Source organism: Balaenoptera acutorostrata, chromosome 3 (assembly GCF_949987535.1).
Source record: "Balaenoptera acutorostrata chromosome 3, mBalAcu1.1, whole genome shotgun sequence".
NCBI lineage: Eukaryota > Metazoa > Chordata > Mammalia > Artiodactyla > Balaenopteridae > Balaenoptera > Balaenoptera acutorostrata.
Genome location: NC_080066.1, coordinates 3,991,042 through 4,005,586, shown reverse-complemented (window position 1 = coordinate 4,005,586; position 14,545 = coordinate 3,991,042). Strand labels below are relative to the sequence as shown.

At 36.7% G+C, this 14,545-nt stretch overlaps 1 protein-coding gene across 1 annotated transcript in view; it reads left to right on the top strand.

The window, feature by feature from the left end:
* Positions 1-3,789: 3,789 nt before the first annotated feature.
* Positions 3,790-14,545, top strand: part of EPC1 (enhancer of polycomb homolog 1) — a 95,490-nt gene continuing 84,734 nt past the window's right edge. The window contains exon 1 of the mRNA XM_007196399.3: positions 3,790-4,076. Within this exon, the coding sequence (XP_007196461.1) occupies positions 4,074-4,076 (3 nt within the window). The 5' untranslated portion in view covers positions 3,790-4,073. The remainder of the gene's footprint in view (positions 4,077-14,545) is intronic.

The window sequence follows — 14,545 nt, the reverse complement described above, 5'->3', positions numbered from 1 at the left end:
GGGTAAAATTTAGAGGATTTGTCCAAGACCGAACAAATAACTAAAGTAATTTGTTAGTACAGAGTACATTCATTTATTAGGGCCCACAAATGGAAATCTGACCATTTCCAAACTGTAATTTTGTTTATTTCTTTTTATTGGATATGTTTCCCTGTGCTATACAGTACGACCTTGTTGTTTTGTAACTCTGTTTATAATCATTAGGATTATGAGCTTTGATTTAAGCTAAGAATATTTTTTTAAGAAACAACTGGAATGGGATTAAAGTCCACGGTTGCACAATCCCTTATCCACAGTCAAGAATTCTCCATATCTTTGAAAACTGAAAGCTTCCTCAAAAGTTGTAGTATCTGTTTGGTGACAAAAGCTGACCTGACCTAATATAGGGCTTCTTATGGTCTGTCTTTACCTCATTTAGTGTGACTGATCACATATTTCATTACAATATATTATTGTATTTGATTATGGGGTGATTATGATAATGCATCATATTACTATTTTTTAATTATTTTAAAAATCTGAGTTCCAAAACAAATCTTGCTTCCCCACACAGTTCTGAGAGGTAGAGATCTTAAAAACTGCATTACCTAATTGGTTCACAATTTGATTTGTTTAGAGATTCCTATTACTATCAAAGCTCATTCAAGGGATTACATATCATTGATTTGACCTGCTTTTAAAGTCTAAGAACCTGCTGTTCTAAGTCTTAGAATCTGAGAAATTGAACACATTGTTTCTGCCCATGTGTGCATAGGATTTTGTTTGCTAACAACCAGTTAGTAAATTCAAAAACAATAACTGTTTTTATTCCAACTATATGAGTTAAATTCTAGCTTTAATAATGCTTTGCCTCATTTGTTTAAAAAAAAGTGTTAATTGAGCTTCGTTCAACTGATATGAAATGTGAGGTTTTTTGAATAAAAAATACCAGAATCGACACTATTAAAGAGAAGCACAAAACTGAGGCACACAGTTGCCTTAATTCTTCCTTTTGGTTTTACTAGTAATGTGTATGATCTTAGATATTTGTTTCTTGCTCGTATTTCTTCATGAACATAGTCATAATCAATGTCTGCAACAATGCAAATGAAGTGTGGATTTTTAAAAATATAATACCAAAACACTGTGATACAGCTATGTGAATTCAAAATTAGCGTGGAGTTTTTTTTGTCACTTCACCACAGCTGCCCTGGATCTTACCCACACTGAAGCCTTCAAACTCTCAAATTCCAACATTTTACTCTCTAAATAAGATTCACTTTCTTCAATGTGGAACTCCTCTCTGTAACTTAAAAACTTCGGCAGGATGTCACTCCATTTCTGACCTCCTCCGATGTCATTTTCCCTTCCTCTCAATATGCTGCAGGGCCATTGAGCTCATTTTACTTCCTGGAATACTCCAAGCTCCACTCTGCCTCAGAGCCTTTGCACACGCTGTAACCACTTCCAGGTCTGCTATTTCTCATGCATTTTTCAAGTTTGGCTGCTTCTCATCCTTCAAGTCTATCATCAATGCCATGTTCTTAGAAATAACTTTCCTTACCCTCTTATCTATGTCTTTCCCTCCCTGTTATTCTGGAAGACTGCACTCTGTTTATTTCTTAGTAGCAATTATAATTTGCAATTATGTATTTGTTTACTTGCTTGTTTCTCTGTCTTCCCACGAGACTGTGAGCTTCACGAAGGAGAGGAACTTCCTGCTTGTCCATTAATGTGTATGTAGCACCCAGCATCATGCCTGGCACACCCTAAGCTCTCAAGAACTATTTGAATAAACAACATGAGAATTATTTATCCTATGTCTTTCAGTGATAATTTTTCCAAAACATCTCACTCTACATTTGACTTTTACCAAAACAAAAGATGCTCAGATCACGTCTATCATGAATATTGTCTCAAAAACTCTGAAGAAAATTCTGCCTTTGGGAAGTACATAACTTGAAATAGGTGTATTGTGGAAAATGCATAGAATATTCTAATCTACAGGTAATAAAAGTATATATGGACCTGCACATCCATATACTTATATATGGATGTACATATATACTTATATTTACATGTATAACTGTATGTATATATACATATATGAATCTGTGTGCATATGTAAGAGTGGGGGAAGGGATGGGAGAGAAAAGGACAGGGCTGGGGAGGTGGATAGACAAAATAGTATATAGTGAAAATGGCCCCTAGCAATTTTTTTTCTGTTGGAAGGAAAACTGCTTAAAAATTTCTCAAGAATTGTAGTCTACTCTCCTCACTGGATGACTTCTTAAGGATGTTTTCCTGACTGTGATCACATAAATGTCGTTGAAATCGACTCTCATCAGGTAACTACTGATGAGATTACAGAATAAAACGTTCAAAAAATGTCCTGGTTTAGACATAAATTGTATAGTCACCCTAGCTATTGCTAAGAATGTTACCTATTAAATGCCAGGCGGGAATAGGGATACCAGACCGAGCGTGTGTGTGTGTGTGTGTGTGTGTGTGTGTGTGTGTGTGTGTGTGTGTGTGTATGGGGTTGGGGGAGGGATACGTAGAATGCAGGCACTTGCCCACTCCTTTCTTCAGCCGATTTCTTTAAACCCGGTTCTACCCTTGGCTCACTAGAAATTTAGCTGGCAAAGAATTTTACACCGAATGTGTTCAATTAACACATGTATGCAGTATTTGACATATTTCCATATTTGCTGACTTTCGTGGCTTTACATTTGCAATCAATCATGCTCTAGCGTTCATTTAATGTTAATCCTTTTTTAAAGTTTTCAACTTCGTTTTTATTTAAAAGCCCAGTTGCAACCACCAAATACCTGACTCAGCTCACAGCTAGACACAGAGCGTCAAATTTCCCAGCCCACTTAATTTGAAAGCCTGCCAAGATAGGTGAAAGGCCTTATAAATATGTAAAACAGGAAGTTCAAATTACAGTCAAGTAAATCTCTAGTGATTGATGTTCTTTTCAAAACAGTTTTTAAAAAGAACTAATGAAAAGCAGCACATTTCTAAGACACCCCCCCCCAGCCCCCCAAGGCTTCACCGGAGTTCAGCCTGCACAATGTACTTTTAGTACTGTATTTATTTCGGATTTTTACCACTTCCTGGAGGCCTGGAGAAGCCACAGTGGGAGGATCCAAAAAAACTCAGTACCACAGCCATTTTGTTTGTAAGGCAGACTGGTAGAATTCTATCAGCCGGCAAAGGTTTCTGAGACAATTTTTAAGAAGGAAAAAAAAAAAAAAAGTATGCCTATTGTTTGTAATGTAGCCGCTAAAAATCATTATTTTATTTTTATTTTCTGCACAAATGGAAGTTGTTGTGGCTAACCAATTCTTTTTTTTTTTTTCCCAAGGAGTTAAAGCTGCAAACGACATGAATTTTGTGCAAGGCTTCTTTAGGTACCTTCAGGACGTCCAATGGAAAAAGAAAAACAATGTTTTGATGGGAATCATTTTTCACTGGCCACATTGGTATCCAAATTAGACATCGATGTCGGTGAATGACCATCTGCTTAAGAAAAGCATGCTATCCCCTAAAAACCCACATGCAAGAGATAAGAGCGTTGCCGGATCGTCAAAGGGACATTTTCCTGAGCTCACGGGCCGTCGTGGGCGCTATTGTTTTGCAGTGTCACTTCGTAGCGAGCTCAGACTTTGTCATTTGGGGGGCTGTGTGTTTAAACGCCCAGTGTAAAATGGCACTCACACTGCATTTTTTTCCGAGCTGCAGGAGGCGGGAGGAGCGGGGGACACTGGCCTCCCAGCCAATCAGAGCCCGCCTGCTTGCCATCGCAAAGTTGTTAACCCCAGAGTCTTCTAAGGCTGCCTCGGCCTCCTCTGCTTTTAATCTTCCGCGGATATTTCTCCGATTTCTCCCAAACGCCCACAGATCCTGGAGAAGCCACCGCGAGCAGCCACCGATCGGGGAAGAAAGTATGACTTTTTATTTACCCAATATTGTGAAGATGTTGGAAGATCCGTGTGCCGCCTGGAGGCCGTTGTTTCTAGGGACACAAGTGTCCAGCCTATATTGTTACAATTCTTTTTCCAGAACTGGCTTCTTCTTCGCCTCCGCTGATGGTAAGTTTGTAATTTTTAACATTTATGTCATTACATCTTTGAACGAGCCGCCAGCTAAGAAGGATTTTCATTGTGTTTCTTCTAACAAAACCAATCTTTGTATTTTTCTTTAGCTTTGATCTCTGCACATTTCCAGCTAATCTTGTCTGGCTAATTTTTACCAAAAGAAAAAAAAAATTAGTGTTTTGTTGTTTTTTTTTTAACCCCATGACTAAAGCTAAATATTTATGATTATAAATTATACTTTAATTACTGTGAGCTAAGGGAAACTCAGCTATTTCAAGATGGACTTGTTTTGTGCCAGCAATGTTGGTAATGCCAAATATGTGCATATCCTCTTTATAAAAATGATGTATTACCTAATTTGTCCAGGACTAAATGATTAGCAGGCAAACTATGGATGTAGTTTGGTTTGAAATAGGCCTATTGTGGTTTTCTTGATGGATTACTTGGAGACAAACTACAGAAAAGCTGCCCTTGGTATAATGAAGGTGGAGATTGACATAACCGGGTTTATATTAAGTTATGGCTGTTACTAAATAGTGGATCTTTTATTTGCTGATCAGATCTAAACTTGTGTTCCATGATAGTAATTCTCTGAGGCTCCTCATTAGATAATCTTTGCAGATCTATCTTGTTTTTTCTCCAAAAAGGTATATTTGGGAGACATTTTGTAATTTTTGGCATTTTTCTAGTTTTTTTTTTTCTCTTTTTGCACACGGTGGGCGATCTTTTTTGTTTTGCATGGATCTGTGCTGGTGGCGCTGTATAGCTCTCCTCAACAATTTACGTCAGTTTCACTAAAAGAAAAAAGGAGGAAAAAAAAAAGAGGTGGGGCAAGATTTGATCTATTATCCTCTCCCTTTATTTCCTTAAAGAAAGTTCGATTTGGTCGGAGGAAATTATTCAGTTGTATTAGTTTAATGTTTTCTGTGAACTGTGAAGGGTGAGAAGAGACACGTCGTCACAGCCCGTCCGGGGAGTAGTAGGGCCGAGCATGCAGTTTGCAGTTGTGTTTTTCTGATCTGATTATCTCTAGATCAGAAAATTTTCAATAGTAAGCTGTCAGCTTACCCTCTCTTTCCTCGGTAACATTTTGCGTTTTCCTTCTGTTACAATATCATCCATCGCTAATGTCTTCAATTGAACAAAACGTTTTGCGTTTTAGCTCACTGAACGTTGTAAAAGTTGAATTTCATTTTGAACCTAGGAATTTCTTAAATAACTATTCTAAGTTTCTCCTGGGAATTTTCTAGGAGCTTGACATATTAGAATGCCTACATTGTTGTTTGTTTTATTTTGAAGTGATACTTCAGTTGAATTTATGTACATCCTTGTTTTAAAAAGAGCAAATATTTTGGAATAGGATAATTTTTTTTAAGAATATGGATACAACTGCTTTTAACTTTTAAAATATTGGTATTTGTATATCTAAATGCAGGGTAAATCTTTTCCATCTTTGTTCTTATTGGGAGTTATCTGATTAGAGAATATGGGATTTAGGCCCAAAGCCTCCCAAGACCAAAAATGTATATTATGATATGACATAGTTTTTACTGGTCTCTGTGAACATTTTAGTTGTTTATGAAGATAGTAAGTATGTCCTTAATTGAAAAAGAAAGTGGGAGAAATCAGTCATTGTACCTAAAAACACATTATTTTGCCAAATAAAACAAAAAAACTGAGTTGGTATCCTAAACCACCTTTTCATATGATTGTAGAGATGATTTCTTGAGTAAAAATTTCTGGAGTTATTATTAAGTGTTTTTATTCACTTTGAAATATGTAAATGCTCATTTCACTAATCATTAAAATTTTGAAGTAAAAGAATGTGTGAAAATGACTAGGAATAGTATTTCCGATTTTTGTGTCCCTATAATTTATTTATCTGTGTAGGACCCTTTCCTTGAACTTCAAAAATAATTATATATTATGCCTATATTTTGTTTATACTCTGCTATAAAAATTTGAAAATGTTCACTGTAACATTTTATCTCTTCATAAAATTTAAATGCCCCCATCAAGACTGGTTTTGACATTATAGATTATTTATAGAATGAAATACTGCAGGTATAAATATATTATCTAACCCCCTGATTGTGCTGGAGTTTAGTTCCCCGAAGTTAATCTACTGAATAAAATATACTGCCCAATATGTTTATTGCTAAAATATTCTGTTATTCAGCTGGTGACTTTTTTCATTTTAATTTGTGAAAACTAAAAATGTTTATATAATGTAGCCCCCCTTTTAAAAACAGACTGATGCTGTGAAGTCCATATGTAGCTATGCAATGTTCTTTGTTCTCCTATATCATTGACTATTACATCATTGATTATGAGTAACCATTATAGTTACATCTTCACTTTTTAAAATCACCCATAGATATTTATGTTAAAGATATTCTTCTATCTGTGACTCTTACATCACTAAATAAGGAGGTTTAAATCTATGAGGCAAAAACAATTCATTGTTTTATATTATTCTCCATTTTTAAATCCACCTTGGGCTTCATTTTAGCTCTTGATTCTTTAGACGTTAATTTATTTTTTTTTTTATTGACAATATTTTGTAGGCATTTAGTTTGAGTTTGGTGAGATTATGATTAGAATGATTATAATAAACGATGTTTTATCAGAAAAAATCTTTATTTATTAAATGTAGTGTATAGGGAACTAACTCAGTTTTTCATAGTAACAGTTGCTAGATCATGAACAATAAAGAATTATTTTTTTAATCTTGAAATGTCATTTCAGTCAACAGTTACACACTTATTTTTTTTCTTGCACACCTTTTTATCAGAGATAGTAGCAAGTAGCAAAACTAACTATGTTAAAATATCGTTATCATTTTTTTCACCCTGCCCATCCCTCTCATGGAGGGGGAGGGGTCAATGAGTAGTGAAATGGCCAAAAAACAGTTTGCAGAAAGAAGAAATAAATAATGCCAAAGACACGGAAAATCTGTAAATCAAATTCCAAACAATAAACCTCAGAAATATGAACTTGAAATTATGAGCTTGGTCAATAATGGAAATAAACTGAAAATTTTATTAAGACTTCATTTAGTGAGCCAACATAATTTCCTAATTTATTAATTTGTATGCATTACTATTGCTAAAGATTGGGGAAATTTTCAGGTTAGCAAACCTATTCAGAAAGATGAAGTAACAAAGGGAAGAAACATTTACAGTAATATTAAGATGACATCATAAAATGCTGAAAAGATCAATATTAGCCAGAACCAATCTAATATACCTTGGAATAAATTTTTTTAAAAGAAGGAAAAATAGCTAAAAATTTTGCCTTCTGAAAACCAAGTTCAATACAGACCTGAAACTGTATATATTTCTAATTCCACCCTCTTTTTGTGCGTACTTACCTGTGCTATTTCTTGGACATATTACATGTTTTGCAAAGGAAGAGACGGGGAAAGAAAATAAGAGACCAAATGGGTGTTTGTGTTATGACATTGTTTTTTATCTTTCCCAAAAGATTCTCAAATGGAGACTCTAAAGGGAAAGTAAAGCAAAGATAATGATTTCTTGAAGAAAAAGATGAAAGGAGTATCCTTTATACTTGATTTATTCAACATTTTTTTCTTTTGGGGGGTTTGTTTGTTCTAGTTTTTCCTCCTATTATGTGCTATGGTGCTAAAAGGCTGAGATACAATATTAAGACAAAGAGGCAAGGATCCCTGCTCTCAGGGAGTTTACAGTCCAATGTGGTTCAACATTTTAAAGATACTTAAATCTAAGGTCTTGGATGTGGGAGGTTCCCATCTGAGAATAAAGGCAAAATAAGATTTCTGGGGTAAAAACTTTAAAAAATTTTTTTAATCTATTTATATAGGATTTAACAAGTGTCCTTCTGTCCTTCTACTGAAGGACCATTATTTGGGACACAGTGAGGGGAAGACAGCCCTCAGATTTTAGATATAGCCCAAACAGATGCTATATAAATAGCTGGTTAGCTAATGCAAATTCCTATTGCAAAGTGAGAAATAAAATATTAACTTATTCGCTTGAGAAGAAAGGAGACGGGGATCACTCTGGTCGTAGGAATTTTGGATGTGTCCTTGTGAGGTCCATTTAATGAAAACTTTTTTTTTAACGTGGTGAAGCCTCATTTTGTACATTTTGCTCCCCTTGTCATGAAATAAATGTCAATGTCAATAAAAATTGTGAGATGAAGCAGGGAAATACAATTATAGTGTTGAAGGATTACATCAGAATTAAGATATTTATTTTTATTTTGAAACCTTCTGAAAATTTTAATTATATTTATGTAACAGAAATTTTTATAATAACCATTTGTATTTTAATTTATGAAGGTAATATAATTAGACATTTAGCTAACAGGTAATTAGTTAAGTACATCAGATATGGAGCAGGAAAGTAAGACTGCTGTTATATACAGATGAATTGGAAGGGAAGGAACTCTTCATTAAATCTCTACGTGTGGTTTAAGATCACCTCCAGAATAAAGTCACCAAATTATTTTGTCACACAGCCAATTAAGATACTAAATGTATTATATCATATAGCTTGCTTTTGTACTAACATAGGATCCTACTGATAATGGTGTGAAAAAATGAGATTTATTATTTCAACTAAATTAATAATCAGGAGGCAAGCCAGTTCTAGGTTTGGTTCAATAGCTCAACAATGTTATCAAGTTCCTTGGTAGGTTCCATTCTTTTACATTGCCATAATGTCAGCAGTGTCTTTCCTCATAGTCACAAGATGGCTGCTGCAGCTCCAAGCATCATATCCTGATATTACAATTTCCAGAGGGAGGAGAGTTTCTCTTATGTATCTTTTTAGAAGGGAAGAAATTCTTTCCCAGAGGCCCACAGCACACTGCTTCTTACAGTTCTTTGGCCAGGTTTGTAGGAAATGCTCATACCTAAACCCTTTCACTGACCTGGAGATTGAAGTTACCTTAATCAGTTTAGCTAGGGAGGAGCTTTTGGAAAGGTGAACACCTGCTGAGTAGCCAGTGCTCAATGTGGCTAGCTCCCATTTGCTTTGTATAAACTTTAATGGCTTTGTAAAAACATTCTTCAACGATAAAACATGAATATCTGTTTTCATAGAGACCAGACTGCTCATGGATGCAGCTAGTTTAGAAAAAATAAACATTTAATTAGAGCTTACTATGTCCCAGCCTCTAGGTTAAATGCTACCTTTATTAAATATCTCCTTAAATCCTCACACAAACTTTGGGGATAGGATAATTATTATACCCATTTTACAAATGAGGAAACTGAGGCTTAGAGAGGTTTGGCCCAGGTTACACAGTAAATGAAAAAGCTGGAGTTTGAACCTGGAAAGTCTGAAATCAGAGCCTGTATAACTACCTATTCTTCTATACTGTCACACTGGATATTTGTGAATTTATGTTCTGTAAATTGGCATATTTTAGATGCACTGTACGATACCCCTGTTTAAATGAATCCTCTAGTGACTAATTTTATAAATCTAATAATCTTTTCTTAAGATGAGTAGTGCTTACCTAATTTATCAGTTGTACATATCTGAATTTTTGTATGTTGAATTTGCTGAAGGCACATGTACTGCATCTCATCTCTTCAGGAACATCTCATGAAATTCTTTTAGAAGTTGCATTTCTATAGGGAAAAAAAGATCAGAGAGTAGAGAGTCAGTGAGGCTTTGTTGAAGTGGGTAAATTCATGATTCATAACACTAGGTCGAAAGAGAATACTGGCTCCTATTTCACAACTTACAAGGTCAATTTTATGTACAAAATGTTTCCATCTTTTCCACTTTTGGGACGTATGGAAGTTTTCCCCTCTGGGATATTTTTGGGGGATTCAGTGTACCCTGGATCAGTGGATCTCCAACTTGAGTGTGCACCAGAATCACCTGAAACCCAGGCGTCTGGGCCCACACCTGGGGTTCCGGGATCAGTGGGTCTGGGGTGGGGCCTGAGAGGTTGCCAGCCCCCACATGCTGCGATGCTCTCAGTCCAGGGACCAGCCTTTGAGACGTTGCTCTAGAGGATCAGATGGTACCTGCCAAGGTAAATATGCTGGCTTGAAATGTGCCAAACTGTAAAGGTTGTCATTTCATAAGTGGCGAATATATGAATAAATACATGTGCAGGATTGAATAGGTGGTCAGGATAGCCTGCTTGAGAGCTTAGCGATGACTTGAAGGAGGATTCCTCTTATTCCTCAGCATGAACAACACATTTGAGACTTATTTTTCCAGCAATTCGTAAATGTGTGTATTTCTAAGTTAAAAAAAAAGTAATCCATAATTTACCAATTATTTTTAAAAGCAAGTAAAAATAGAACTTAGTTGTACTCAGTAGCAAGTTACATCTGAAAAGGACTTGTGTATCTGTGGCATTTTGATGGTTTTTCTCAAGATTTTATCCCACCAGCCACTAAAGCCCCACTTTCATTAAAAGGACACAAGTTTCGATGAGACTGAGAAAGAGAGGCCGTCATGCCAATGACCTATATTTAGCTCTGAAACTCAGGCCGCTGCCCCAATGCACTGGAAACCCTCCATCCTCCCAAGACAGAGGTCACAACCTCCAGCTGAAAAACACTCTCACGTGCCAAGGAGCCAAGAGGGCCTTTCCAAGAGTTTAATTGCTTCACTGCTTTGAGACTTAAGAAACAAGTTAGGGACTTCCCTGGTGGCGCAATGGTTAAGAATCCGCCTGCTAATGCAGGGGGCACGGGTTCGATCCCTGGTCCGGGAAGATCCCACATGCCGTGGAGCAACTAAGCCCGTGCGCCACAACTACCGAGCCCGTGTGCTCTAACTACTGAAGCCCGCACACCTAGAACCCGTGCTCCGCAAGGAGAGAAGCCACCGCGATGAGAAGCCTGCACACCAAAACGCAGCCAAAAATAAATAAATAAATTTATTTTTAAAAAAGAAATAATTTAGCTCTGAAGGCTTTTGCTCATTTTTCATTAAAGTATAAAGTCCAAGAAACAAACCTCCCACATAAATGAGTAAAAAACAGCCAGCCAATTCAATGTCCTTAACACTTCCAGAAGCCTGTATAAGCGTTGAGCTATCCTTGTATCCACTGGAGGCCTTGCCAAGAAGCTGGGATGAAGTACCCCGAAGAGGCAGGTTTGTACTGGTTTCGTCCAGTATCAAAAAGCGTCACTTAGCACCTATGTAATGACAGACACACATCATTTAAAATGGCCAGAACTGCCAGAACTGTGCTGTCCAGGACAGTGGTCACTAGCCACATGTGGCTATGTGAATTTAAATTTGAAGTAATTAAAATTAAACATTCAGTAGCTACACCTGGCTGGTGGTTATCGGACAACAGATTTATGGAATGTTTCTGTCTTAGTCGTTCAAGTTGCCGTGACAGAATATCATAAACTGGATGGCTTATAAACAACCGAAATTTATTTCTCACAGTTCTGGAAGCTAGGACGCCCAGGATCAAGGTGCCAGCAGATTCTGTGTCTGGTGAGGGTCCACTTCCTGGTTCATAGATGTGTCCTCGCATGGCAGAAGGGGAAAAGGAGCTCTCTGGGGTCTCTTTTACAAGGGCACCAATCCCATTCATGAAGGCTCCACCCTCATGACCTAATCACCTCCCAAAGGCCCCACCTCCAAATGCCATCACATCGGGGGCTAGGATTTCAATATATGAATTGGATGGGGGGGGGAGGACATAAACATTCAGTCTGCAGCAATGTCCCTAGTTGTGGAAAGTTCTCTTGGAACTTCAGACCACGGTAGGCTCACACTGTAGACCAGTGGTTCTCAACTCTGCACTTAGAATCAACCAGAAACTTAAAAATAAAATGCCTGCACCCCATCCTCAGAGGTTCTAGCTGATCTGGGTGGAATCTGGGCATAAGTATTTTCCAAAAGCTGTCCACGTGATTCTATCAATAATACGTAGCCGGGGTTGAGAATTGCTGAGTGACACCATGGAAGAGAGCCACTAAACCAAAAATTGGGGTGGTCAGTAGATAGTGTTGCTACTTCTCCTCATCTCAATCTTTCAAAAGCTACAATCCATCTTCTAGGAAGTGAGGAAGGTTCAAACTGAAAGAATAACTGGACAGTCCAACCAGTTCTGTCAACATATGCTGATTGCCTAATGAACAACTTTAGTTGGAAGAAAAATGGATCAACTGCCACTCTTCAGTTACAAGTTACTTGATGACCTCAAGAGTGAGTCTTGTATATTGAAAGACTATAGATAGTCTTGTTTTCTACTCTTTTTTTTTTTTTTTTTTTTATTGATTAATTGATTGATTGATTGATTGCTATGTTGGGTCTTCGTTTCTGTGCTAGGGCTTTCTCCAGTTGTGGCAAGCGGGGGCCACTCTTCATCACGGTGCGCGGGCCTCTCACTACCGCGGCCTCTCCTGTTGCGGAGCACAGGCTCCAGACGCGCAGGCTCAGTAATTGTGGCTCACGGGCCCAGCCGCTCCGCGGCATGTGGGATCCTCCCAGACCAGGGCTCGAACCCATGTCCCCTGCATTAGCAGGCAGACTCTCAACCACTGCGCCACCAGGGAAGCCCAAGACTATAGATAGTCTTGTATATTGAAGGACTTTTGGTCTCACTTACATAAACACCTCCCAACTTTTTATATACATTTATACATTTACTACATCTGATTGCCTACTTTGGTACTTTAGTAGACATTTTTAAGAAGTTAAGAAAGTCTTACCTATCTCATAAATTGAACTTCTAAATATGGTGATTCTTAAGTTCTCTTTAATGTTTATACTTCATATAACTTAGTAGGAGTTCTACTTAAATGTGTAATAAGCTAACCTCTTACTCCACTAGGTCAAATGTTCTGAAACAGAACAATTACATAGACTAAAAAACATTTCTGTACTTATTCTAAATCTTTCTGAAGTTAAAAGATTCTTACCTACTAAAAAAAGAGTTATCCTACCAAACAATTTGTGGTGTTGCCTTCTCAAGTTTATTTTTTGTCTGCCTTCTCAGCTAATTGAAGTTTCTTGATGAGCAGAGATTTTGATTAGAACACAATTAGATCCTTGTCTGAGACACTGATGTGACACAATGAGCCTTATTTATGTTCACTGTATCAAAAAAAAAACACAAAACAACTATTCTCAAAGCCTACTTCCCTGAGATATTGAGTCATATCTTTACCTTTTTTTCAAGTCAGGTCAGAATCGTTGGTCCCCGTACAAGTGGCTACATCAACTGACAAATATTTGGATTTCATATTACTTAATCTTTTAGAATATATAACTGTCCCTTAGAGACCTTTGAACTTGGCAGGCTTCTACATTCTTTTTTTTTTTTTTTTTTAGTTCTCTTAATAATTTTATTTTGTGTAGATACAAATAAACATGTTTCAGATTTAAGGATTTCAGTTTCCCCCACCACGTAAGAACACTCCCCATGAGGACAATCTTCTTTTACTTCCCATCTGCCAAAAATGGCATTTAATAATAGATGTAGCTCGGTAGAAAAGGCAGGCGTTACTTAGAAGTAACTATTCAATTACAATTATGAGAAAACTTAAGAGCTGGCTACTTATACCCATTCCTGTGAAAAATAACAATTATCACAATAATAGAAATAAATAATAATAGAAATAATAATAATAATAATAATAGAAATAATAATAATTAGAAATAATAAAATAATAACAATTATCACAATAGAAATAATAATAGAAATAATAGAAATAATAGAAATAATAGAAATAATAGAAATAATAAATAATAATAGAAATAATAATAAATTACCATTTATTGAGCTTTACTGTGTTTCAGGCACCATGCTAAGGGCTTAAAGTGAATTATGCCGTGTAACCCTCAAAGCCCTGTGAATACTACCGTCCCCCCAATTTCCAGAGAAGAAAATGGAGGCTTCGAGAAGTACTGTCTCAAGAGCCACAGAATTAGGGAACAGGGGAGCCAAGATTGCAATGCAGGCAGCCTGCCTTGGCACCCCTGCTCTTAACCACTGCTACAAGCTACAAGCACTCAAAGAACTCAGAAGTCCCTCCCGTTCCAGGTTATCTTCATAAAGTAGTATTAAAATGTGGAAGATGTAAATGAAAAAGAAAAAGGCCAAAAAAACCTCCGGTTATCCTATTATGGGGGGGAAACACCAAAACCCAAAAAACCCTATACTATTTGATGTTACTTTTCTTAATCACGAAAACAAAATGCCATAGCATACAGCTCAGAGCAAGTCATATAGTAAAAAAAACCAAGAAACAAAAGAAATAAAAATGTACATATAGCATCATTAGGCTCGCTTTAGTCTAAACAAATATAGACTATTCCAGTCAAGAAATCAATAATTCTTGCAGGCTCCTACATTCTTTCACATTCTGTCTTGTAGGACAATCAACTCTTGCAGATATTAACAGATTTAACTGACACTGAATCTGTCTCATGGCTTTGGTCTGACTATGTGGTCACAATTTCCAAGGCGATTCTATTGACAAG